General features: G+C 39.5%; 2 protein-coding genes across 2 annotated transcripts in view; one reads left to right on the top strand and one right to left on the bottom strand.

The window, feature by feature from the left end:
• The window catches only part of LOC107708654 (shadow of prion protein-like), a 2,284-nt gene extending 733 nt beyond the window's left edge, over positions 1-1,551 (top strand). Inside the window, exon 2 of the mRNA XM_016512949.1 lies at positions 958-1,551. Within this exon, the coding sequence (XP_016368435.1) occupies positions 970-1,386 (417 nt within the window). The 5' untranslated portion in view covers positions 958-969 and the 3' untranslated portion in view covers positions 1,387-1,551. The remainder of the gene's footprint in view (positions 1-957) is intronic.
• A 3,249-nt stretch (positions 1,552-4,800) lies between these two features.
• Positions 4,801-23,421, bottom strand: LOC107708650 (serine/threonine-protein kinase 10-like). The gene is made up of 17 exons (XM_016512947.1): positions 23,383-23,421; positions 20,452-20,616; positions 19,953-20,001; positions 19,711-19,860; positions 19,548-19,620; positions 19,109-19,303; positions 18,856-19,030; positions 16,612-18,459; positions 16,399-16,529; positions 16,203-16,326; positions 15,375-15,554; positions 15,162-15,291; positions 7,750-7,874; positions 7,448-7,633; positions 7,225-7,350; positions 5,012-5,125; positions 4,801-4,926 (listed from the first exon to the last, which is right to left on the bottom strand). The coding sequence occupies exons 1-17, from the start codon at positions 23,419-23,421 to the stop codon at positions 4,801-4,803; spliced, it is 3,936 nt and encodes a 1,311-aa protein (XP_016368433.1).
• Positions 23,422-24,542: the final 1,121 nt, after the last annotated feature.

The raw sequence follows: 24,542 nt of genomic DNA on the forward strand, positions 1-24,542 counted from the left end.
GCACAACAAGTGGGTCATTGTGTGTCAGCAAATGCAGATCACAGCACTTGTTCTAGGTGAGTCTGACAATTGATGCATCATTCAGGAGGATGTTTGCTTGTTGTCAGTGGTCAGCACTCATCTTTTGATGCGAAATGGAGCGTATAATTAGATTCAGATGACTTGTGCCCCCGCCGCACTGTAATTGTCTGAATAGTTATGTTGAATAAAATAACAATAATAAATGAGCTAAAACAAACATTTCATTTTGATTAAAAAAACGTAAAATGTTTAAATAAATATTGCATATTAATAAAATAGATACAGATAGATTAATAAAAATAGATCAATAAAATATATATATATTTTTTAGATACATTTTGAGTAAGAGCCATGTTTATTGTTTGAAAAGGAGGCTCATACACTAATATGCAAATCTAATGTGCCCTATTTTATAGCAGATTATTTGTAATAATGTTTATTGGTATTAAAAATATTTCATATCATTCATTTGTAAAGTATTTTACAAGTGTCTCTGCACAGACATTTTGCCATTTATAATAATAAAAAAATCTTATTAAAGAATTACTGAAATAAACAGAATAACATGTATAACAGTTTCATTATAGAAAGTTCCATTATATGACTGAATTAGTTATACAAATAAGCACTCTAACTTATATATTGATGTGATATTATTATTATAGGAAACAAAAATTTGCAACATACCATTTTGTTAAATTTCTTTCATTTTCTACACTGTAAAAATAATGCTTTTTAATGTTGTAAATAATGATTACTGGAGTATGTTTTACAAGAAAAGCACTTTCTGTTTCAATCTTTCTACTTCAAAATTTCACATTTAATTCAATGTGTTACTTGCAGTGTGTTTTCTTTCCTTCTAATTGGTTGTAAAATCTGCTTGCAATTCTGAGTGAAAACAGTTTTTTACGCCAATGTTTTGTTTGTTTTTTGAAGGGACCCCCAGTCATGATGGGTAATCAGAAGGTCTTGATCATTTGGGTGTGGATGTTACTGTGGGTGTCGTTGTATCCTTGGGCCCACTGCAGGCGTGGAGGAGGTTTTGGTGGCAGGGGCAAGGGAGTGGGTCTGCCAGTCAAAGCGCCACCTTCCCAGAGCAAAGGCAGGCAGGGCCTGAAGCTGGCAGGTGCTGCAGCCGCGGGGGCTCTCGGTGGAGCGGCCATCGGCTATGGGCTGGGCTCTCTGGGCAGACCGAGATATGGCTACGATGGCTCCTCAGAGGCGGACAGGCGCTATTACCCGGATGGACCAGGATACTACAACCGCTCGGACTGGCGGTATTACAGGAACGCAGGCAGCACAGAGCACGTGACCAACGTCCTCATAATACTCGGAACAGTCGCACACATCTTTATGTGGGGATGAGTTACAGGGTTTGAGGCATTTCTTGTCACAGAGAGACAAGATGCAGAAAGGGTTCATTTTAAACAGAGGATGCAATCATTTTCATTGATAGAGTGTTTGATAAAGAGGAAACTAACTTACACCAGCAATATACTTCGAGAAATATGAAATTTGAGAAAGTTATGACATTAGACCACACACACACACACACACTACAAAAGTAAAACTTAAAAGTAATTATATTCAGCTTTGGCATCAGGAATACATTTTTTAATATACATTTTAAATGTAATAATATTTTAAAATATCTAAAAAAATAAAATAAATTTAAAAATCTTAATTAATCCAAATTTTTGACCAGTAGACAATGGCTATATAATAATGATGTATGTAATTTTTGCAATTTACCCATATATTATGCCAGGCTCAAGGTAAGGTAAATTGCTAGATTGATTTGATTATCAATTTTACTATTAAACATATATTCAAATGTTTTAGCCAAATGTAATGAATGTTAAATTATATTTAATTTATGCTGTGTTGCTAATGCCTGACAGTTCTGCAATTATATGTCACTTTGGATTTTAATTTAGGATTTTATTAATTTTGGTCAAACAGTCAAATATTATTTAATACAACTGAAACAGCTTTAATTTAAGGGCTAGTATTTGCATTCTCTGAAAATATTTGATGCAAACTCTGTGACCTGAAATGTCATGGGATGGACAAAATAAAAAATAACAGAAGAGCTTTTGCTGTTCCTTTCATTCCGGTGATATAATTTACGGTAATACTCTTCTGTTGGTTTCAGGGTTTGATGTGTATTTTGGCAGGCATTTTAAACCCTGTCACTGTTTGCTTCTTGTACTGTTTTCAGAGTGTAAATGAATAAATATTTGACTCTGCTTATTCCTGTCCACTTTATTTGCTGAACCTTCAATTGCTTTCTCCTAATCATGACGTTCAGTTCTGAATGGACTGGTCTCCTAGCAACGTGCTGCATGTATCATGTGAAGGTCTCACTGTGCTCTGTGATGTTACCATAGCAATGGTCTTCATTTTGCTGGGGTGCTTTTGAACAGACCAGCAATTGTTTGATCTATGAAATATTGAAAAGATCAGTATTGTTTTCCTACTGTAGAATTCAATGTACACCACACATTCATGAGGGAAAGAACATTTAGAGAGAACTACTGAAAGATATGAACGCTAATAAATACTATTAAATAAATAATATAAATTCATTTATCAGTTAACTTATCAGTTTTTTAATTTAATGTTTTCCCACCAGGAAAATTTATTATTGTTGGTTGTTTTTGTAGTTGATGATGATGATGTTTTTGTAAATAATATAAATGGTTACTGTAATTAAATAGATCCATAACATTAAATTCCTATGAATAAATTAATTGGTTAACATTTTATTACAATCATTTATTTTTTTTATTTCCCAGGAATAATAATAATAATAATAATAGTTTTGTATGATATACAATTATTATAATAATAAAAAATACATTCATAAAATGCATGGGCCAGTAATACATTTGCCTTGTACTGTATGTTTAAATAGCCAGTGAGGGGGGAAAAAAGGTATTTTTACATTTTGAGCAGATAAGAGAAACTTCAGTCAAGACTGATAATACACACAACATTTAAAATGTAACTTCACCTTTGAATTCGTAGATTTAGAGAGTGGAAAGGAAGGGCAATTGTATTCCTTTATATATAATCAGTGTTGGCAGCGCTACTAAGTGCTACTAAGAAGCATAAAGAAAGTAGTGAGCAACAGAAGCACTTCAGAGACACTGTGTTCATTGTGGTTACTGGAAGGACTGGAAACTTTTCTTCCCTTTTTGTCCTTCTCATCTTCTTTCTGCTTCTCCATTAAGTTCTCAGAATGAACCAAGTACAACTCAACACACTTTCGAGCTTCCATCTGCTCAATGAGAGCTGGATAACCAATCTGTATGATACTCACGGTGTCATCATCATCCTCACGAATCGCAGCAGCCTTTGGATAATTATTGACAGTTGTAGGGGATGTGGTGTTATTCTTCTCCGGCCCACCTTTCTCTAAGTAGTCTATATTCATAGCTGCATAATCAGTCAGTGGCTCATCTCTTTGAATGTTCTTGTGATTTGCAGAATCTGTTGTGTCCTGCTCTTTTAGAAGATCCTTTCGCTTCATGCATGTGCTCATGTATTGCTCATATGACTGGGATGGTTGCTTTGATGTGTAGTTTGGTCCTACTTTGTTATTTCTTTCTGTAGAACGAATGCCCTGACGTTCGTACATATAGTGGTTGTATTGATGCTCCTCCTGAGGGCTACTGAATTGGAAGTTGGGGCGTGGAAAGTTTCCGATTCCATAGCCTACAGCCATTCCTGCCATTGCCCCAATGCCTGCAGCTAGCATAGCTTTTTTTGCGAAGCCTTTGGATTTAACAGAAGGACCATAGCCCATGCTTTTCACTGTATTGGAGAAAGGGGAGCCACCCATGTCAAACCCACCACCTCCAAATGAGCCTCCATAACGTGGACTAAGAATCTTATTGTTGGGGTTCCAGTTGGGATATCCCCCTCCAATGGAAGGGTGTCCTCCTGGGTATCCTACAGACTGCCCTGCAGTTCTTACTGGGTAAGATCCACCTGCTGGATACCCACCAGGGCTGTACCCACTTCTACCTGGATACTGGTTAGAGTAACCCCCTGCTCCAGGATTCTGGTTGGGATATCCTGCTGGGTTGGATCCCCCTCTTCCCGGATACTGATTGGGGTTGCCACCAGCCGAAGGATAGCTGCCGCCAGCTGGATAGGCACCTGCTCCAGGTTTCTGGTTGGGATATCCTGCTGGGTTGGATCCCCCTCTTCCCGGATACTGATTGGGGTTTCCACCAGCTGAAGGATAGCTGCCACCAGCAGGATAGCTACCTGCTCCAGGATTCTGGTTGGGATATCCTGCTGGGTTGGATCCCCCTCTTCCCGGATACTGATTGGGGTTTCCACCAGCCGAAGGATAGCTGCCACCAGCTGGATAGGCACCTGCTACAGGATTCTGGTTAGGATATCCTGCTGGGTTGGATCCCCCTCTTCCCGGATACTGATTGGGGTTTCCACCAGCCGAAGGATAGCTGCCACCAGCTGGATAGGCACCTGCTCCAGGATTCTGGTTGGGATATCCTGCTGGGTTGGATCCCCCTCTTCCCGGATATTGATTGGGGTTGCCACCAGCTGAAGGATAGCTGCCACCAGCAGGATTGCTACCTGCTCCAGGATTCTGGTTGGGATATCCTCCTGGGTTGGATTCCCCTCTTCCCGGATACTGATTGGTGTTACCACCAGCCGAAGGATGGCTGCCACCAGCTGGATAGGCACCTGCTCCAGGTTTCTGGTTGGGATATCCTGCTGGGTTGGATCCCCCTCTTCACTTTGTCAGGAAAAGCTTAGATTATGGAAGAACTTTGAACGGTGAGCTGCATGCCGGTTTTCTGGCTCACTGCTTCGTCTCCTGTTTCCCTCTTTTTCTCTACGTCTGCGAGCGAGGTCTTCTTCTAACACCTGAACATAAACATACAACAGTCGTCATGTGTTTTTCCCAATTAAAAAACTTTAAACCTCTCAGTTTTACTATTCACTCCGATACCTCTTTTCTACATGCAAGCTTATCTCTCCATTCGTTTAGTTCCAGGGTGTGTTCATCCTCCAGAGCTTTGATCTTTTTCTTCTCCATGTCCACAAGAATTTGGAGCTTCTCCCCCTCTTCCTGGATACTGATTGGTGTTGCCACCAGCCGAAGGATAGCTGCCAGCAGCTGGATAGCTACCTGCTCCCAGACTAGAGCTGCCTCTACCAGGATACTGCTGGTTAGGGTTGCCTGGGTTACTTCCTGCACCAGGATAAGAGGGTTGCCTGGGATAGTTAGGTTGGGTCTTGGTCCCTTGTGATGGCTTATCGGATGGCTTCTTGGAAGGGGTGTTCTTGCCCCCAAACCCTTTCTTTCCTCCTGATGACTTGTGTAGCACTGCCATCAGAACCAAAACGAACAGTACAAGTTTGCATAACTGTCCCATTTTGGTCCTAACAAATTGAAACGCACTGAGTTAGCATAAACTTGATATGCACACAATTCAGAGTTTAAGACTCAAGAAAAATGCTTACTGAAATGCAAAGGCAATTTTACATAGTACAAGACAAGAGCCTAATGGACACTATATACAAGAGAGAAAGAATGGTATTTTCTAACATTATAAATACTTGTGGAAGTTATTGCTAGAAAACAGATGCACTTTAGACATTTTAGCTGCATTTATAAGAGATCTAAAAGATACATCTTATTGTTTGGAAAAGAAAGTCATTAAAATGGAGTCAGTGTTTACCACAGCACTCATGGAGGACCCTTTTAGTGTTTAGGAATTGCACAGAGGTGAAACACAAGAGAGTAATGGACAGGAAAGCATAGAGTAATATGGCCCTACAGCACTTTCAACTTATATATTTGGTGTCCTTAATACACTTTAGGAGATTGTAACCCATGAAAATGACCTTGAAATGAAAGATACTAAAGCCTAAAGTAAGCATGCTCCTTATGATATTATCTATGGTGTTTCACTATACTTCAAGCATAAGTATTTCACTGAGAACAAAATCAACAAGTTACTGTACATAAAACATCTTGAAAATAAGTTAATGTATCCCACTTGCCATCCTTATGAAGTGACTGATGCTGTTGGAGATTAATGTCAGACAAAAGATTTCCCATAAGGCATACAGCTATAATCTCTTTTTCTGGCAACAGTAACAAAATAATACTTCTAAATGAATTCGCATGGCTGCTATTAGATGTTTGTAACACTCAAACTTGTAATATCAGCAATTTCATGTTAGGATGTTTTACTTCTGTTATTAACGTACATCTTAAGCATTTTTTCAAAAGTTTTCTTAACATTAAGACTTTAGGTAAAGACTTAAGATTTTGTCATTTTTAATAAAATGAAAGATAATTTAAAAGGCAATAAAACAGTATTCATAATTATATGAGCTTCAAGTTACATGATAAATGATTAAAATTTTTAGCAATCTATTTTATTGTTCAGTTGTTTTAAAGTCTTTTAAATCTTAGTATTTAGAATAAGGCAATGGGTCATACGTACATGTAAACCAGGATTTACCAGAATAACATTTTAAATCATTAATTTAATATTTTCAGTATAAATTACCTTTTATATTGTTCCTGTTTGTTGAATTCAATTCAAATTTCACATTACAAGTTTTCATATGCCCACACGTTTAGTTAAATTAAAGCATTTATCTTACCATAAACAGGTTGCTATAGAGGAAAACGTCTATCCAGCAGCTCAATAGAAATCATGTTGACTCCAGTCAAGAGACAGATATTGGTCTGGGGTGTGGCTTTATGTAATAATTTTCTCTGCTGCCTTACAGACAGCTCAGGCTGATGTGCTGTTTTTGTGTGCATGACGATGACTATTCAAAAGCTTCTCACAAATCCACCAGAAGACATATAATCTGAATAGACTCTTTGTCTAAAATAGTTTAAACATTGATTTACCCATGGACTTTCATCTTCAGGCTATAAGATTTTAAACATATTTACAAAAATACATAACTCCAGACAAAAATATTTTTCAACTTAACCCAAATGTCCACATTTTCTGTATATACAGTATGTGTATATATTTACCATATATTTATTTTTTCTTAGCGTGAATTAATTTTAAAAACAGCCAAAACATTATTTTAACTACTGTAATATATATATATATATATATATATATAAAACACCTTCTCTCAACATGAAAACGCTGCAAGGCTGTTCCCAAGTTGACATTGATGTACCTGAAGCTGCTGTAGTTCAGCTGCACTGGCATCACATTGTTCCTGCACCGCTTTCAATTGGTTCTCATGACTCTCTTGAAGACTCTGTCTCTCTTGCTTCTGTCTGGCCTCCTCCTCTGACAAAAACTGAGAGGGCAAACCAGAAAAGACCAGTTACAACTGTTTTGTTTCATTAAGTAGAGGTTTGATTTACTATGTTGTTTTGTTTCTTCTGAATCCTAACCTGTGTGAGACGTTGTCGCTGCTCAGGACCGCTCAGACCTTGCTTTCTGAGCTCCAGCTTGAACTGATTCAAATGGGACTTTGCTTCAGCTTTTTGGGCCTTCTGGAAGGACACTCTCTCCTGGGCCTGCAATGACTTCTGCTCCTCCAGTAGCGCTTGCTGGAACCGAGACGCTCTCTCCTTATCCTACCGTACGAGAGAACAGAACCGCAGAAGACTAGTCAGGATAAGGAACAGTAAAATATAGAAGATAAATGCAAAACTGAAACGAGAATGCTTTTAGAGGTTACAGCATAATTTACCTTGTTGTGTCTCTTGGTCAGCTGCTGTCTTTGTAGGGAGTACTGCTCCTTCACCTGCTGTTTGAATAGATGGTACTTCTCCTGTAGATGGCGCTGTTCTAACTCCCAAATAACTGCCTCACGAGCTTGAAAAGGAAGGAAACAGATTATGTTTAGAATCACATACAACCAAACCTTCTTCTGTATCCAGTATGTATACAATCTACACTATTTATTTACTATTACTGTGCACAGTACATGCAAAATTACTGTACACATGAAATACCTGAATGACTTAAAGGGGTCATATGATGCGATTTCATGTTTTCCTTTGTCTTTGGAGTTAAAAGCTGTTAGTGCATACAGAAGATCCGTAAAGTCGCAAAGATTAAAGTCTCAAACCCAAAGAGATAGGGTGCATCTCAATCAGCTCCCTAGTTCAGTAGTCAGGGCACTGATCAGGGAGTCGGACATTTTAAGGGCTGTCTCAATCGCGAAATCCTTCCAGTGCACTGGAACGTTTGAGCCATGAAAAATCCCACAATGCACCACAAAAACTAGGGAGCATTGGTGCTCACTATGCTCCCTTACCGGAAATTACGTCACATTTCTGAAGCGTGAAACATAAACCACACGAGCCAACTCAAATATAATGACACGGATAGAAGATTAGACGATTTTATTAGTATATTTTAGCATAAACACACATCACTAGACAGGTAATGAACACATTTAATTAACATATATAATTGATATTCGGCTGAAATGTTGAAAAAACATGTAACAGAACGATGTGTTAAAAAATAATATCAAAAAGAAACCGGTCCTGCCTGTTGTCGATTAATTCCAGCAATGACGTTCTACAATGTTGTCCGTTGACGTTGTATGTAGTCATGTCACCGGAAATTAATTAAGTAATCACTGTCTCAATGTGCAGTGAGCCAGGGAACTTACCAGTGACCGAATTCGTGTACACGATATACTGATTCACGAGCTCGGGAGCTGATTGAGATGCACCCATATTCTTTATAAAAGTGAACGTTCAGTCATGCCTTCCTAAAACGCCTCGTTCAAACATGCCCCCACATGTCTACGTCACTGTGTGGGAAGATTTGCATAACACCGCCCAAATGTATACACTAAGAAATAAGGCGTAACTTTTATTCTCACTGTAGTAGTACTAGGCTCATTCGAGATGCATTGGCGCTGCGCAGTCCGATCGGTGTATGACATCATAGTACCGCGAGAGCGATTGGAGAGCAGACGACTCTTTAAGCTTTTTAATCGCTCTCACGGTACTTTGATGTCATACACCGATCGGTCTGCTCAGCGCCGATGCATCAAAGCCACTAGAAGGCAAGCCTTCAACCTTTAGCCAAAAAAGCGTAACAGCTAATGCTAACACTTCCGGTTTGCCAGTACATGGGAAAGGGGTCCAGAGGCCGTTTTTTTTGGAATGGATGTCAATGGAGGAGAGGCTTCGCCAGAGATTGTCTTAGTATAGGAGGATGAGAGGGTCTGTATTACTTACTATTGGAGAAAGCGTAACGGTCAACTTGGATCACGTGTGCCTTAATAACCAATCACATTACAGCCTTGACGTCATTGAATTTCAGTCAGAGTTGTGCGACACTCAATCGCTGTTTACGGATACCATAGGAATAGGGAATGGGAAGTGCCGAAAGCTGTATCCCACCTGTCGCAAAAAGTAAGTGACTTCTCTTATAAAACGGCTTTTTTTTTTGGTTTAAACTCTAAAAATAGTTCAATCCAAAAGTATTGTACGGTGTAAAACATGTTAGAGATTAGCTGATAGGCTGTCGATTCATTAAATTATAAGCTATTTCCTCTAAAAAAGCTGTTTATTCAGTGGAGAAAACACATTTTATACTATTTTAATTCAGTAAGTTAAAGAGGTCATATGATGCGATTTCAATTTTTCCTTTCTCTTTGGAGTGTTACAAGCTCTTGGTGCATAAAGAAGATCTGTAAAGTTGCAAAGACTACAGTCTCAAATCCAAAGAGATATTCTTTATAAAAGTTAAGAGTCAACCACTCCTACCTAAAATGGCTCATTCTAACACGCCCCTTCGTCATATGACCCCTTTAAAAATAGGTAAGTTAAAACAAAGGTATTCAAAATCCAATGAATGGAGGCAGATTAGTAGAAAAAAATACATGCAATCAAGTGCAATACTGTAGTATAACCACTAGATGACTGTATAGGCATATATTTAAACAGGACTGTGTGATCCTTGTTGTTGAGAACAGTGTTTTCAGACAGAGTTACTTTTATTAGGCATTTCATTTGGATATACATTTAGACAATATCAAACCTTCAAATCAAACTACCTTTTTTCAAAGTTTAGATTTTTTTGTTTGGAATTTTGAGTTTTCTGTGTCAACTAACTGCTGAGTCTCCAACTCAGCCTTCTCTCTCTCTCTCTCTCTCTGTGAGTTCTGTTTTACACTCTTGATGTTTTCAATTCTGTGTGCTTTATTTTCCTTAATTGTGGCTGAGTTATTGATTTTATTTCACAAATCTGCTCTATTACAGTCACACCAGTTTATATGTGTGTGCATAAGTGTGTATCTCTGTGGTTATGTTTATTTTGTATTTCTGTATTTTCTGTATTTTTCCATTTTCTATTAGTTTCCAGTGGATTTCATTTTAGACCCCTAAGAATACAAGTATGCCTATATTTTAAGATCATTTAGCCTTTAGCTAAGTGCTACCAAAATCACCAAGTACTTATCAAAAGTAAACAGATGTAAAAAAAAAAAAAAAAAAAAAAATTTATAAATAAAAACATACAACTAACAACCAAAGACTAACAGACAGTTAAATGCATGCAATGCGGTGCTTGGGCCCATCATCACTGATTGAAACTGTATTCAGTTGTTTATGTGGATAGACATTTCTGTCACATAATTTAGTTTCAATTGACAACCCTCAGTTTTGTTTCCTGGTACCATCATCAGTACCTTGGGTGTTTGTTGTTATTTAATTGTTCTAATTGTTGTCTCTTTTATTGTTGTCTCTATACCTCAGTCTCCTGTGAGGCAGATGCTGGGACTGCTCAGTGAAATGGCTGAAAACTTAGACTACAGTGATGCCATGACTACAATGGCCAAGCAGCTTGAAAAGATGAAGCACAACCCGACCCAAATGATATCTCCATTTGACTGTTTTGGTTAAGGGATGACAAAACGTGCATCAGCTTTAAGACAAGCTGCTAAACGACCAGGTCCTATTATTGGCTGTCAGCCAACAGCAGTGGCCCGAAGAACAGCTAAAGCCTTCTACACACTGCACAATTTTAGCAATCCTATAAGATCATTGCAAATCACACTGTGCGACATGGATTTGATAAACTTGGGAACGACATGTATGCAGACTGTACGATGATGACACCTATTGACTTGTAGGCTACGACGCACGTTACTATAGAAGAATAAAATGTCATCAGCATGCGCTAGTGGTAAACAAAAAGAGCATGATGAATCACACTTTGGCAGTTGTAGTTTTTATGTGTGTGTTGAAAAAAAGTGAAACGGCGAAAGAGGAAGGGATAAGAGCTCGAGGCAAGCAGCTTTATGTTTTAGCGCCGTGTCGCGTTGATTTCATGTCGCATTTTTATTGGCTGGTCAGTAGACGTGGGTCGTAGCAGCAAACACACTGAGCGATGATCATGCTGAATTTCTGACAGTCAGAAAATGATAGTAGGCTATCTTTGGTCGCAAGACCGTGACAACGGCCGTCTTTGAACCTCTCTCACTGTACGACATAGGATCACCGTTTAGGAGCCACGATCACAGAAATCACCACGATTGTTTCACAATGCCAATCTTTCATCTGGGACAGCCAAAAATCGTGCGGTGTGTAGAAGGCTTAAGACTGGTTCTAGGCGGCGTTTGACAGCTGGACGCCCCAGAAAAAGTAGTTCTGGTTCAGAGCATGACTACAGCAGACATACAGGAAAAAGGGGAAAAAGGGCTGTCAGGGCTTGGGAGGGTTTGGGTGTGTGGGGGGAAGTGTTTTATGCAAACATAGTATTATTTATGAATTCTAAGACTAGGACTGCAGGTTATGAAGCCATATTTAAAATCATATTTGGACACTTGTTAACAATAGCAACTGCACAGAAAAATGTAATTTCATGCCTCCTTTTAAAGTTTTTATAGCAATTGTGAATTGCATGTAATGTTTTATGTACCATGGCATTTTAGTATTTTATCTGTTTAATTGATAAATAAAGCATTGTATGGCCAGTCAGCTCTGTGATCAATAGTAATCATTACGTAAATTACGTAGACATGCTTTTGAATCGTTTCCGGGGTACTTTGATGCCGCTTCAAGTCAAATGCACCTAAAGTCTTTTGAATTCTGGGCTAGGACTGCAGGTAAGGAGGTCATATTGTTTGCTATACCAAAGAATTAATAATAAGGTAAAAAAAAATATATATATATGTATATATATATACTTGTTATTGTGTTTGCCGGTTTTTGTTCTGTACGGTACATAAGTGCAGTTTTCTCAGTGTTAAGCTACTCTGTGTGCCTGTTTTATAGCCTATATGTAGTTTTATGCACTATTTTTATTAATTTTATACACCCTTTTATTTAAGTTGTAAATTGTGTGTACAACGTTTCATTTCTTACACTTGTGTATCCCTTTTGTGTTTTGGATATTATATTAAAATTAGTTCCTTATCGAGCGTTCACTCATTCTACGAAAATAGCTGTGGGAACTCCTCCCCTTCTCCAATTTCCTGAAGTTTTATAGGATAATGCCAGTTCAATAAACTGGCCAATTGACACTCATCTATGCAAATCGCATGCAAATACTGACAGGCTTGGCGAGCAGTATCAATGCGGCGAGAGCGGCAATTGCGTCAGAATCTTCTTCACGCTGCCATTGTCGAATACGCACCAGAGGATACTACAACTTCTTCACTGCATTCGATGGCACCTTCTGTCGAATTTGCGTGGGCCATCGACCCATTGGACCCACACGAGCACTGCATCGCCTGCCTGGGTCTGGCCCACGCTGAGGCTACGTTCTCTGAGTCTGACTGCGTGCTCTGCGCTGACTTGCCGGCACGTGTTTGAGGACTTGGAGGAGCAACACTCGTGACCTTATGGGGATGGGGCCTTTTCGCTGACAAGAACCTTCGCCCTGAGCGACCTCAACTGAGCAGAGGAGGGATAAGGAGCGATAAACGAGTCCCTCCAAGAGAGCTGGAGAGCGTGTTTTACAGCCGCTAATTTGTGGAACCCAAGAGAGATGGGGGAATCCATCCGATCATGTACCTGAGACCCATCAAAACAGCACTTTACAAGTGCGCGTTCACGAGGATGACTCTGCAGCAGATCCTGGCACAATCCGTTCTGGGGACTGGTTTGCATCCGTAGATCTGAAAGATGCATAATTCCATATTCAGATATCACCGCGCCACGGACACTTTCTGAGGTTTGCTTTCGAGGGCACAGCATAGCAGTGCTCAGTGCTCCCATTCAAGCTGGTTTTAGCACTCGACGTGCAAGGATGCAGCGCTTTCCCCTCTTAGAGCGAGCGGTATACGCATTCTACTATCTGGACGATTGGCTGATTTTAGCCCATTCACGAGATGTGCTTATCAGTCATACAGACGCGCTGCTTCGCCATCGATCTGGAGTCCCTATGCTGCACGTGAATATGCAAAAGAGCATGTTCACCCCCAGTCAGTCTATAACATAGCTAGATGTGTAACGTTATTTCGACTCTGGAGATGCGAGCCCGCCTCTCAAGAGTACATAGCGACCATATCATCAGCTCTGTGCCGCTTCAGGCTGGGTCGGTCTGTTCCCTTCAGGGAATTTCAGAGGCTTCTGGGATTTATTGCGTCGGCCTTATAAATCCGTTTGCCACCTGGGTCTTCTGCACATTAAACCGCTTGGATCTGAAGGCGGTGTCCTTAGCCCTAGTGGCTTTTCTGCTGTAGCTGGAACAGCGACATGTGCTGATTTACACCGACAGCATGTCTGTGGTTTCGCACATAAATGGCCAAGGAAGCGTGCGCCCCAGTGCCCTTTTCGAGCAGGCTGCAAACCTCCTATTATGGGCAGATCGTCGTCTACTATCCATTCAGAGTGACGCTTATCCCCGGTCTCCTAAACTGCGGAGCAACAGGAACGGAATTTCTCACGGGGAGTGGAGAATGCATCCCAGTTTGGTTCGAATGATGTGGGACCGCTTCGGGAGAGCGGAAGTGGATCTGTTTGCGATGAGTGAGAACACACATTGCCGATGTTCTTTTCGCTGTCTCATTCCCCACTGATGGGATGGTAGACGCTATGACGTCTGTACGCACTTAAAAATGGGGAGTGTTCATGTAATGGTGATGTGATAAAGATATCGACCCAGCAAGCTGCCCCGTGTCGGATGTTTTTTTGCAGCACAGACTAGATAACGGGAGCCTACCATCAGCGTTAAAGTTAATGTGGCCGCCTTTGCTTCATTTCGTTCCCTGGTTAACGGGCAATCGATCGGGAAGCACACGCTGGTGGTCAGATTTCTAAGGGGAGAGACCACATCCTCCACGCCTGCCTTCAGTGCCGCCGTGGGACCTAACGCTGGTTCTAAAAGCTCTCCCTCTACCCCCGTTTGAGCCAAAATAATGTTTTTTTTAGCAGCGTCATATGACCCCTTTAAGGAGTTGGAGTAACACATTAAAAATAATAAAACAATTATGAATTTATTAATTAAAAAATAACAAATCAATTCTCCAGAAATAATTTTAAAAAATTGCTTATTATTTGTTTTTAGATTTAACTATATTTTCAGACATGTATAAATAAATGGTTTTAAACAAATCCATTAATTTGTTCATTGAAAAGTTATTTACATTTTTATTTTGTAATTACAAATTTGGTTAATGATTCCTTAATTTTATCACTTTTCAAAATGACAAATAGATGCTATTTAAAAAAAAATGTATTTAAAAGTTATCTATCAATTTATTAGTTATTGTTAAATTCCAGTATATTTTTAGACATGGATTTGTCATACATATAAGTTCATATATTTGTAAGTTTTAGAAGTTATTTACATATTTAGTCTTATTTAATTAACTGATAATTAATTCCTTTATTTTATTTATTTTTTATTTTATTTTTTAAGTGGCACTCCTGGTTCATGGTGGAAAAGTTTCTTCAGATTATTAAAATGTTCTTTACATTAAGAAAACAAAAAGGTTATTTTTAAGAACTGTTCACAAAAAGGTTCTTTGTGGAACCAAAAATGGTTGTTGTTTGGTGTTGTCGTGAAAACCCATCTTTTGTAACCTTTATTTTTAAGAGTGTATTTTTAAAAATGACCAACTACAGCCATAAATTGTGATTTTTGTACAAATTACATAATAAATAAGTGTATTAGCATTAGCATATTTACCTCGCTTGAGCTGCTGAGATTTGACTGTAATCTCCCACTCCATGGACGCCACCTTCCTCTTATGCTCCTGAACGCGCATCTGCAGAGCTTCATTCAGCTCCTGCTGCTGCTTCTGCAGGAACCGCTGCTCCTAAAGCAGAAATAGACACACAACTGTTTTCATGCATTTGAGCCTAATGCTGTGTAAGTGTAGGTAAATGCACCAGTCCTTACCTCTTTAGGGTCTGCTTTCAGTGCACTGCTCTTGCGGCTCAGCTCTTTCTCCTGCTGAGCCTTGAGTCTGCGTGCGTCCTCCCTGAGCCGGGATGTGTGCTCAGCCTCCATCTGGCTGCTTTGCTGCTGGTACTGTTTCTCAAGTCTCTCAAGTTCACCGTCATAGTATTGCTTCTTGCTCTGCAACAGGACAAACATTCAGCTGAGACCCAGGTTATTATTTGGCAAGCATCTTTATTTCTAGTGCTCATACTTACGGTATATATATAGTATATACTTATTCTATATTGAGAAGGCTGTGCTAATACTTTTCTAAGTGATGATACTTACAATTTAGTATTATTATTTGTATACTATTATAGTGTTATTTTTATATTTTCAGTTTTCATTTTAGTTTGTTTTAGTAATTTTATGTGCTTTTGTCATTTTTATTATTATTATTTTATATTTCAATACAAGAATCAAAAAATGCATTTAAAACAAATGTATTTTAGTTTTACTTTTAGAAATTTTAGTACTTAATTTAGTACTTAATTGACAAGGCACCATTTGTAATTTTCAATTTTTTAGATTTAGTTTACAATAACAACAGAAAAAAGTACAGTGTTTAAATGAGTAAAATTAAGTTATTGCATGTCAAAGTAATACTTTTAGCACTTTTTTAATATAAAGAAAACTAATGTAACTAATTTTTACCCATAAACAAAAAGCATGTCGACGAAAGTGGGGTTTTGCTCTCAGACAAGAACCCGAATGGAAACATTTCTGTTTAATAGCACGACTTAAGTTGTAAACTGAGGGTAAAGGGCTTTGGTGCTTGTGGCTTACAGTCATCTCTTGTTCTATGTGGCGGAACATCTGCTCTCGCTGCTGCTGTAGTTTCTGCTCCAGCTGGGCATGTTCTCTCTTCTCTTCTCTCTGCAAGAGTTTCAATGCATGCAGTTCCTGCCGTCTGCAATCACCCAAGAAGATATGAATGTGACACTTCTATTTTTTCATGTCCACTATAAAGCATAAGGATTACCTGTTGTAGTGCATTTGTTGCTCCTTCTTGTCCCCCTCGTTAACCACTTTGGAAGTGGTGACACTGACCTCACGGCCATCCACCATAAATTTACGTGTCCTTTTTACGGTTCGCCTGCTTGGGTGCAATTCCTGAATTAATACAAAAAGAGAACAGTTTGTACATGTTGAATTTGTCTGGTTGTTTATAGCTACTCATTTGTTTCAGACTTACCCCTTCAAACCCAGGAGACAGTGGAGCCTCAGTAGGGGAAAGAGGTGCAATTATGTCTTCATTAGATTCCTTTGGTGTGGATCCATTAGATTCATGAGGTAGTATTAAGTCTAAATTTTTCGAGCCATTTGCAAGTGGCCTCTCTTGCTCATTTTGAACTGCAAACATCACTTGCTTTTTCAACTTTGCTCCAGGAACATCTGTTGTATCTTCACCAAGCCGTTTTGATTGCTCTTCTGTAACGTTCTGTATATGATTAATATTTGTTTGAAGCTCTTGTTCAGGTTCCTCTTCTTTCTTTTTAGAACTGATTTCTGTTGGACTTGCTCCGTCTTGATCACCAGCAGCATCTCCTTCATTACCAATGGTGATCTTTTCTCCTTCAGAACTAGTGTCTTCTTTATTTTGACATGGCACCTCTGGCATTTCTGAATCAATGGTCGTCTCATCGTGGGTTGATATTTCCATCTCCTCATCAGATTTTCTTGTGTCATAACTGTTTTCATTTCTTGAGTTTAAATCTTCATGATCAACCTCCATGGTAACATCTTCCTTGTTGGATGAATGATCCTCTTCCTCTGTTTCTGTACAAAGATCTTGGTCTTTTTCACAGCTTTCCGTTACTTCAGACTTTTCATTTCTTGAGTTGACATCTTCACAGGCTATCTCAGCAGTAATATGCTCTTCGTTGACGGCTTCACTGATATCTTCACACTCTACATTCATGGAAATCTGATCTTCATTGCTGGTTATATGTTCTTCTGTCCCTACATCAACATCCTTGCCATTTTCACTGCTTTCCTCTTTTGATGCTTCCCCCGTTCCTCCATCTGTCTCCAGTTTTTCTGGTTCTTCTACTTCTGCCTCAGTTCTTCCGTCAACAGCATCATTTTCTGATGGTTCAGTTGTCTGTTGTGTTTTTTTGAGGTCAAGAACTTCATCAGGAACATTATTAGAAGGCATCTCTGTAGTTAAGGTTTTGTTTATATATACAGCAGGAGGAGAATTGCAAGTTTTCAAAGGACAGGCCAAATCAAGGTACTCATATTTATAATTTCCCTCATTCCTTTCAGTTTTTTTAGCTGCTGGTGTTTCCAAACACAAAGCTATAACCGGTGTGTTCAGTGGGTGTGCTGTGTCTTTGTCAATAACAGCAGGTTTTTGGAGGGATTTCCAAAATGTTTGGTCATTGTTTCCTGAATCATCAGACTGAATCATCATATTTTCCTCATCAGCGTCAGTGCCCTCCTTGGTAAGATCTAGTGTTTCCTTTTGAGAAGAATCTGTCGGTAACTGTGTTTGTGCTGGTGTGCTTGAGTGGTTCGAGTTCTGAGCTTCCTCCTTGTCAGTTTCCACTTTAGCTTCCTTGTGTTTGGTGTCAGCAGCCTCATTACTTGGAGCATCAACTAAGTCATATGTTTGCTCCTTCAGTTTGTCAGTGCTTTCACTTTTTTTGCCATCTGAAGGGCAAGTTCCCACAGTTCCCACAGCTGCACTTAAAACTTCTGAGTCCTTATTTCCTTGAACAAGCGGACTGTCACCCCAGAATCCAGATTTGCGGCGGGAGCCGCCAGTCAAAAATGAGAGGAGATTTCCTGGAACTGAGAGGCGTCTTGCCCTCTTCTGGGCTTTGTCTATGGCCTGGGAAGCCCTGCGGGTTACTTTAACCTCAGTTATTGGCTCTAAGTTGGTGGGAGATTGAGGAACAGCATCTGGAACAGAGGTCTTCTGAGGGGTCTCAGGTTCTGTTGGTCCTTGTTCTTCAACTGCTTGTCCTGGTTGTGGCACTATTTGCTCTGACTCTGCGGCGATCATCTCCTTTGCAGAACATTGGAAATCTAACAAAGACTGCAGATTAAAAGATACAGAAAAAGATGTATTAAGCTATACACTTGGATTATGTTTGTTTGATGTGCACAACAAAAGGTGAGTCAAAGAAAAATAATAGTATCCATAATTTTAAAATGCAATTTATTCCTGTGATGCAAAGCTGAATTTTCAGCATCATTACTCCAGTCTTCAGTGTCACATGATCCTTCAGAAATCATTCTAATATGCTGATTTGCCGCTCAAGAAACATTTCTTATTATTATCAATGTTGAAAACAGTTGTGCTGCTTAATATTTTTGTGGAAACCATGATACATTTACTGGGATTCTTGGATGAATAGAAAGTTCAAAAGAAGAGCATTTGTCTGAAATAGAAATTATATTTGAACATCATGTCATTGACCTATGTATTTACCTCAGCCTCTATGACCTCAGTAACCTCTGCTTTGGCCTCAGCGATGAGTTCTTTAAGGGCTCGTCCGTCTCGTCCCGCATAAGAGAAAGGGTGGGCCATGAGCTGTTGGGCTCCCCAACGAGACTCAGGGTTCTTCTGCAAGGTCCTCCGTAGAAAATCTTGGAAATGTGATGACCTGGCGGCAAAAATCAGGATAAAGATTAAGCCTAAACCTCAGCAGTACTAGAGAGGGGATGAAGAAGTGGCGACCCACCATTGGCGAGGATTGGAGAGTGTGGGTGGTGGAGATTTGGTGATCTTCAGCAAGACCCTCATGGGGTTGAGAGAATGATGAGGAGGCTCCATCTCAGCAGCCTCAATTAAAGTAATGCCCAATGACCAGATGTCAGCTTTAGTCGTGTAGGGATTGTCCTTAGACGTTTCACACATAATCACCTCAGGCGCCATCCTTTAAAGACAACATATTTTGTTCTAATGTTCTTTGACAGGAGGGTTGTTTTCAGTAAAGGAATCACCATTAACGTAATTTAATTGTGCTTCTTTTTATGACGTCCAATAGGTTAGACTTTGCTATAAAGGGAGAGTTTACTCAAAATGATCATTCTATCTTTTACTCAGTCTCATGTTGATATAAAGGTGTCATAACATAGAGGTGACAGAAAGAGCATTTGACCAAACGTAAGGGGTCTCACCAGTATGGAGTTCCAATGAAAGTTGATCGTTTTTGGAGGGTATTGTCATTTTTTGCAGACACACCAAAGTCAGCTATATGAAAAAGAATATAAATAAATACAGCACAGACTGTATTTAGAGTGTATTTAGGCCTAAAAATGTGAGAGAACAGTATATCTGTACCTAGTTTGACCTGTCCATCCATTGTGAGCAGAATGTTGCCCGCCTTCAGGTCTCTGTGTATAATGTGTTGCTGGTGCAGGTAAGACAGAGCCTGTAGAGTTTGACAGCACACCTCACTGACCTGCTGCTCTGTAAGGCCACGCTCCAGTTCTGAAACACACACAGTATGGATAAAGTAGGATAATGCCACGCAGATACTACCTTAAATGATTAGTGAAGTGTCAAGTCTGTTCCACACCTACCCAACATGATATCATCCAGAGCTCCTCCAGGACAGTACTCGATCAGGATCTAAAAAGACAAAGCATACAGAGACTCTAAGGAAAGTAAAAACCCTCTTAAACTCTTTTAAAACACACTTTCCCATTCTATTTTTTTTTTTTTTTGTTATTCATGACAAAATTATTCTTAAATATTTAAGATATATGAACATATATAATATATTTAAAAATATGAACTTATACAAATTATGAATGCATAAAATATATGAATCACATCTCAAAAGATACATTTTGTTTAATAGCAGGACAAGGGTAAAACAATAAAATCTATACAAAGGCCATGTAAAAAGTAGCAGAAATGTGTACAAAGCGCTTCCAAAAGTGTTTTATTCAATATTTATAACAAAATTGAAAAAGTGTCCTTCTTCTATTTTTTTAATAAACATCGACTCTTGGCACATAAAAGTAGTTTGGAAAGAAAGAAAGAAAGAAAAAACACCTATAAACAGATGTTCCTTACCCACAGCCAGCCCTCAAAGAAGATTGCGTCCAGCAACGAGATGATGTTTGCATGGCGACAGGATGCAAGGATGTCGATCTCAGTGATGAAGTCATCCAGCTGCTCTTCACCGCGCACTTCAATCACTTTAACAGCTGCCAGGTCCCCCGTAGTCTGATTGTGTGCCTGAGATCAACAGTATATACTGTAACACTTGCCTTTGTCATTTCTAATAAAAGTGCAAGGGAGTAATCAGTAGATATAAAAGCTGGGAGGTAGAACTTAACAGCTGTACAGCTGCAGGCCATGACGCAAAGACATGCACACTGCAAAGATGCTAAAAGTTGTAAGGTTGCAAGGTGCGAATCATTTTCAGAAATGGATGCAGAAAGAAAGGTTGATTTTTATGGGCTTGAAATCGCTAACAGGAAGCCATCTTTGATCTTTCACATTTTGGTTTGACAGGAAGTTGCCTAACCACAATGTAGCCCTAAACCCCCGTTTTCTGTCACCTTAGAAACCTATAAATAAAAATATGTGCATGAATATGTTTTTCATATAGGCTAAGCTGTCTTGTCAATTTTACAAGCGAATGGTTATATTTCTACTTCTTTATTTATTTAAAATAAACTAAAATAAAGTTGAATTGAGAAATTAATTGTGAATAAATTAAGTGTTTTCTAGATCTAAATATTTCTGTGAAATACACTGCATGAAAATGAATTATCTACAAACAGCTTCATTTGTTTATACATTGTGTATACAGTATGCATGTGTTCATTATGTAATGTAGTGACATCATAACAATAGTATGATCATGTTGACAGCCTAAACCCCAAATTATGTCACCATTCTCAAACACGGAACTCCCTTAAGGTTACTTTTGAGAACCAAATAATAACATTTTAGGAACGTCCTCTGAAGGTTCTTTTTGTAACCAAAGTCTTTCCAGAACTTTCTGGGAACCAAAAAAAAAAAAAAGCTAGCTGGGAAAACATTCAGATTTGCAGGCTATTTGTCTTGTTTTTCAAAAAAAAAAAAAAAATCTAAATGTTATTGAAACAAGATGTACTTGAGAAGCAATATTGCATAATATAATATGATTTGTTTTCAGATATTTTAGGTAAATTAATTAAGTGTATTTTTAGTGGCCCTTGGTTACATCATTACGCCAAAATGTGGCGTCAAGTGACGTCTGTATGAGTGAATCATTGAATCATTCACTGAACCGATTCAAACAAACAGATTCATTAAGGAACACAAGGCAGATGGAATTCTTCTTTGACTTCGTTTAGAACTGCTGGCGGTGCAAAAATTAAATAACGTCTCAGGTTACGCATGTAACCATGGTTCCCTGAGAAGGGAACGAGACACTTCGTCCTCTAGCGGGCGCTATGGGGAATGCCTTCGGTGTGACCGGTTTCTTAAGCAAACATCTAAACATGATAATAACATTGCCCAGCGACAGCCTGTGATGTCACTACCGTAGCGACCACTGTATAAAAGGGCACCGATAGAACACTTCTGCTTCTTCGTCTGAAGCTTGCATCCGAAGCATGGCAAGAAAAGAGGATACGGTGTCTCGTTCCCTTCTCAGGGAACCATGGTTTCATGCATAACCTGAGGCGTTCCATTCCGAGGGAACTCGAACTGCGTCCTCTAGGGGTCGCTATGGGGAACGAAATACCCACACCGCCATGCTGAGGGGAGTTCATGCCAAGAACCAAGGCGAGCACTAAGTACCAACTTTAGCTATTAAGGGAGAAAGGGTAAGGAACCTTACCAAAAATTATTTTAGAAAATGCACAGGATGCATAGCGTGCACACTTACCATAGACATGGATTTCAGGAAGCACTTAGTGCCATTAAGAGGCCATGAAAAGGCCTAGCCTTACTCGTGGAGCTCCAGGGAGCGGAGGACTAGACTCTCACCCTGCGAGTTGCGTGCTCATAAACAACCCTCTAGAGCAGGGGTGTCAAACATACGGCCCACGGGCCAAATACGGCCCACTGAGACGTTCAATACGGCCCCTGGGATGATTTGAACAATAATATAAAAGATTAAATCTTTTTATTATCATTATATTACTAAATAAAGTATTTGTCTGGATATTCGCTGCAATATTGTGTTTGGTTTTATAATTTTTTTTAAATTTTATCATTGATCATTTAATTGCGCTTCTATTGCGCTTCTGCCGGAAGATCGACCACGCATGCGCATTCTAAAGCGGCGCCTAATTCAAATTTTGAACACTTCGGCTAATTGAAGCTGTGTGGCAAGCACTCCCGATTTTAAAAATGTCCATAAAAAGAAAACTTGACTTGGAAGGGCGGATGTTTCAGGAGAAATGGAAAGAGAAGTATTTCTTCTGTGAGGCCAACGGCAGGCCGGTATGGGAACCACTGACTTAGACAACATTATATTTTTTCAAAAAGAAATAAGAGTGTTAATGAACTGTTTCTGAGGTCTTATTAAATGCAGTTTTACAGAATAGTGTCTTTTTTTTTTTTTTTTTTTAAAAAAATTAATTTGTAATTTGGTGCACTGTGATTTAAAAAAAAAAAGTTGATTCGGCCCGTTAATGGCGACATTTCTTCTCATCCGGCCCTCACCCTAAAATGAGTTTGACACCCCTGATCTAAACGCATGTGTGCTAGAACCTCAGTTTATGTACAATCACCTATGAATACTAAGGCCATTACTCTGCTAGCCCACTTATCAATGCTGTTTTAAAAATAAGTGTAATCTCAATCGCCATCAGCCAGCTTGAAGATTAATTTCATTTGTCTTTTGTACTGTATCATCAATTTATCCTCATCCTGCTGAGGGGAAAGAAAGAAATCTCAGAGGCATGGAAACTCCTGGGAGAGCTCAGCCTGACACACAGGCCCTAATTCCCACAGAACCCTCTTTTATTATGAGGCCCCACTCTGCCTTGCACCAGTCATTACTTTCCTCTCAGCTCTGAGCTCATCTGAGGAATCGGACATGTCCCCTGAGAGCTCAGGCTGGAGGATATATTCTGGATTGGTTCAACCAACTGGGGCTCAGAGGAAATATTTGCCCTAATAAGACATGTAACGGCATCGCAACTTCTCGAGAAGGCGGAATCAAAGATACAAAAGGCAATATGCAGCAGCCTGCCATCCGACGTGTCTCTGTGGCTGATCTGTAGCAAAACGATTTTTAAATTGAAATGGTGTGATGCTCAGGCACACACCACGTTATGTGCCTCGTTCGGTGAAATTACGTTATTTGTGATTTTGCTTGGATCTAGTAAGCATCTCCTTCATTGAGATCGGCGGCTTTGCATGAAAAGAAAGTTGATACAATGTCTTGTCTGTTATATTATTTGATGATGTAGCATCTAAAGCTATAACCTACATGATAACTGTTCGTTCGTACCACTTTAATCAAATAAATAATCAAGATTTCATATTGATGAATCATGAAAAATGTTCATTATAGCATTTCATTTAAATCTGTGCCCACCAAATATGCTTAAATGAAATTGTGGATCAGAGACCTTTCAGGGAGGCAAGGATCCCCGGGAGTGGAGGACTTGACCCTCAGAAATGAGAGGGGAACTCAGACGCTCACCCTGGGAGTAGCGTGCTCATAAGTGACCCTCTAGAGTGAAGGGAGCAGTGCCGGTCTTAGACTTCTGGGGGCCCTACGCAAAACTGTGTCGGGGGGGGTGTATGTAGAAAGGGCGACAGCGCACCGCATTAACCGAAATGATCATTCATGTTTTCATAACTGCTGGCCTAATTCAAAAACGAAACTAAAATTAAATCATCTTTGAGAGCAAGGGGGCCCCCTGGTGTTTTGGGGGGCCCTACGCAGCTTGTGTATTTTGCGTATGGGAGGATCGGCTCTGGAAGGGAGTACAGCTAACTCAACCATAAGAACTCACAGACCTCAAGGGAATGAAGGACTCGACTCTCAGAAATAAGAGGGGAACTCAGATGCTCACCTTGAGAGCAGCATGGGTCTGTGCTGTGTCAGCTGCGTCACACGGATATGCTGTTTCCGTTCAGATCCAATCACAACAATGTAGGAAACAGATCCGGCTTGACGCAGCTGACACAGAACAGCATACGTTGTTTAC

The sequence above is a fragment of the Sinocyclocheilus rhinocerous genome, unplaced genomic scaffold (genome assembly GCF_001515625.1).
Source record: "Sinocyclocheilus rhinocerous isolate Xijiao unplaced genomic scaffold, SAMN03320098_v1.1 scaffold1889, whole genome shotgun sequence".
In the NCBI taxonomy this organism is placed as follows: Eukaryota; Metazoa; Chordata; class Actinopteri; order Cypriniformes; family Cyprinidae; genus Sinocyclocheilus; species Sinocyclocheilus rhinocerous.

Excerpts from the sequence above, each read along its gene's own strand:
- LOC107708650 (XM_016512947.1), bottom strand. The coding sequence starts at position 23,421 with ATGTCCGATTCCTCAGATGAGCTCAGAGCTGAGAGGAAA. Across the intron at positions 19,031-19,108 it reads CTCTCCAATCCTCGCCAATG|GTCATCACATTTCCAAGATT; the intron begins GTGGGTCGCCAC and ends TTTTGCCGCCAG. Across the intron at positions 7,875-15,161 it reads ATCTCAGCAGCTCAAGCGAG|CTCGTGAGGCAGTTATTTGG; the intron begins GTAAATATGCTA and ends TTCCTTTTCAAG.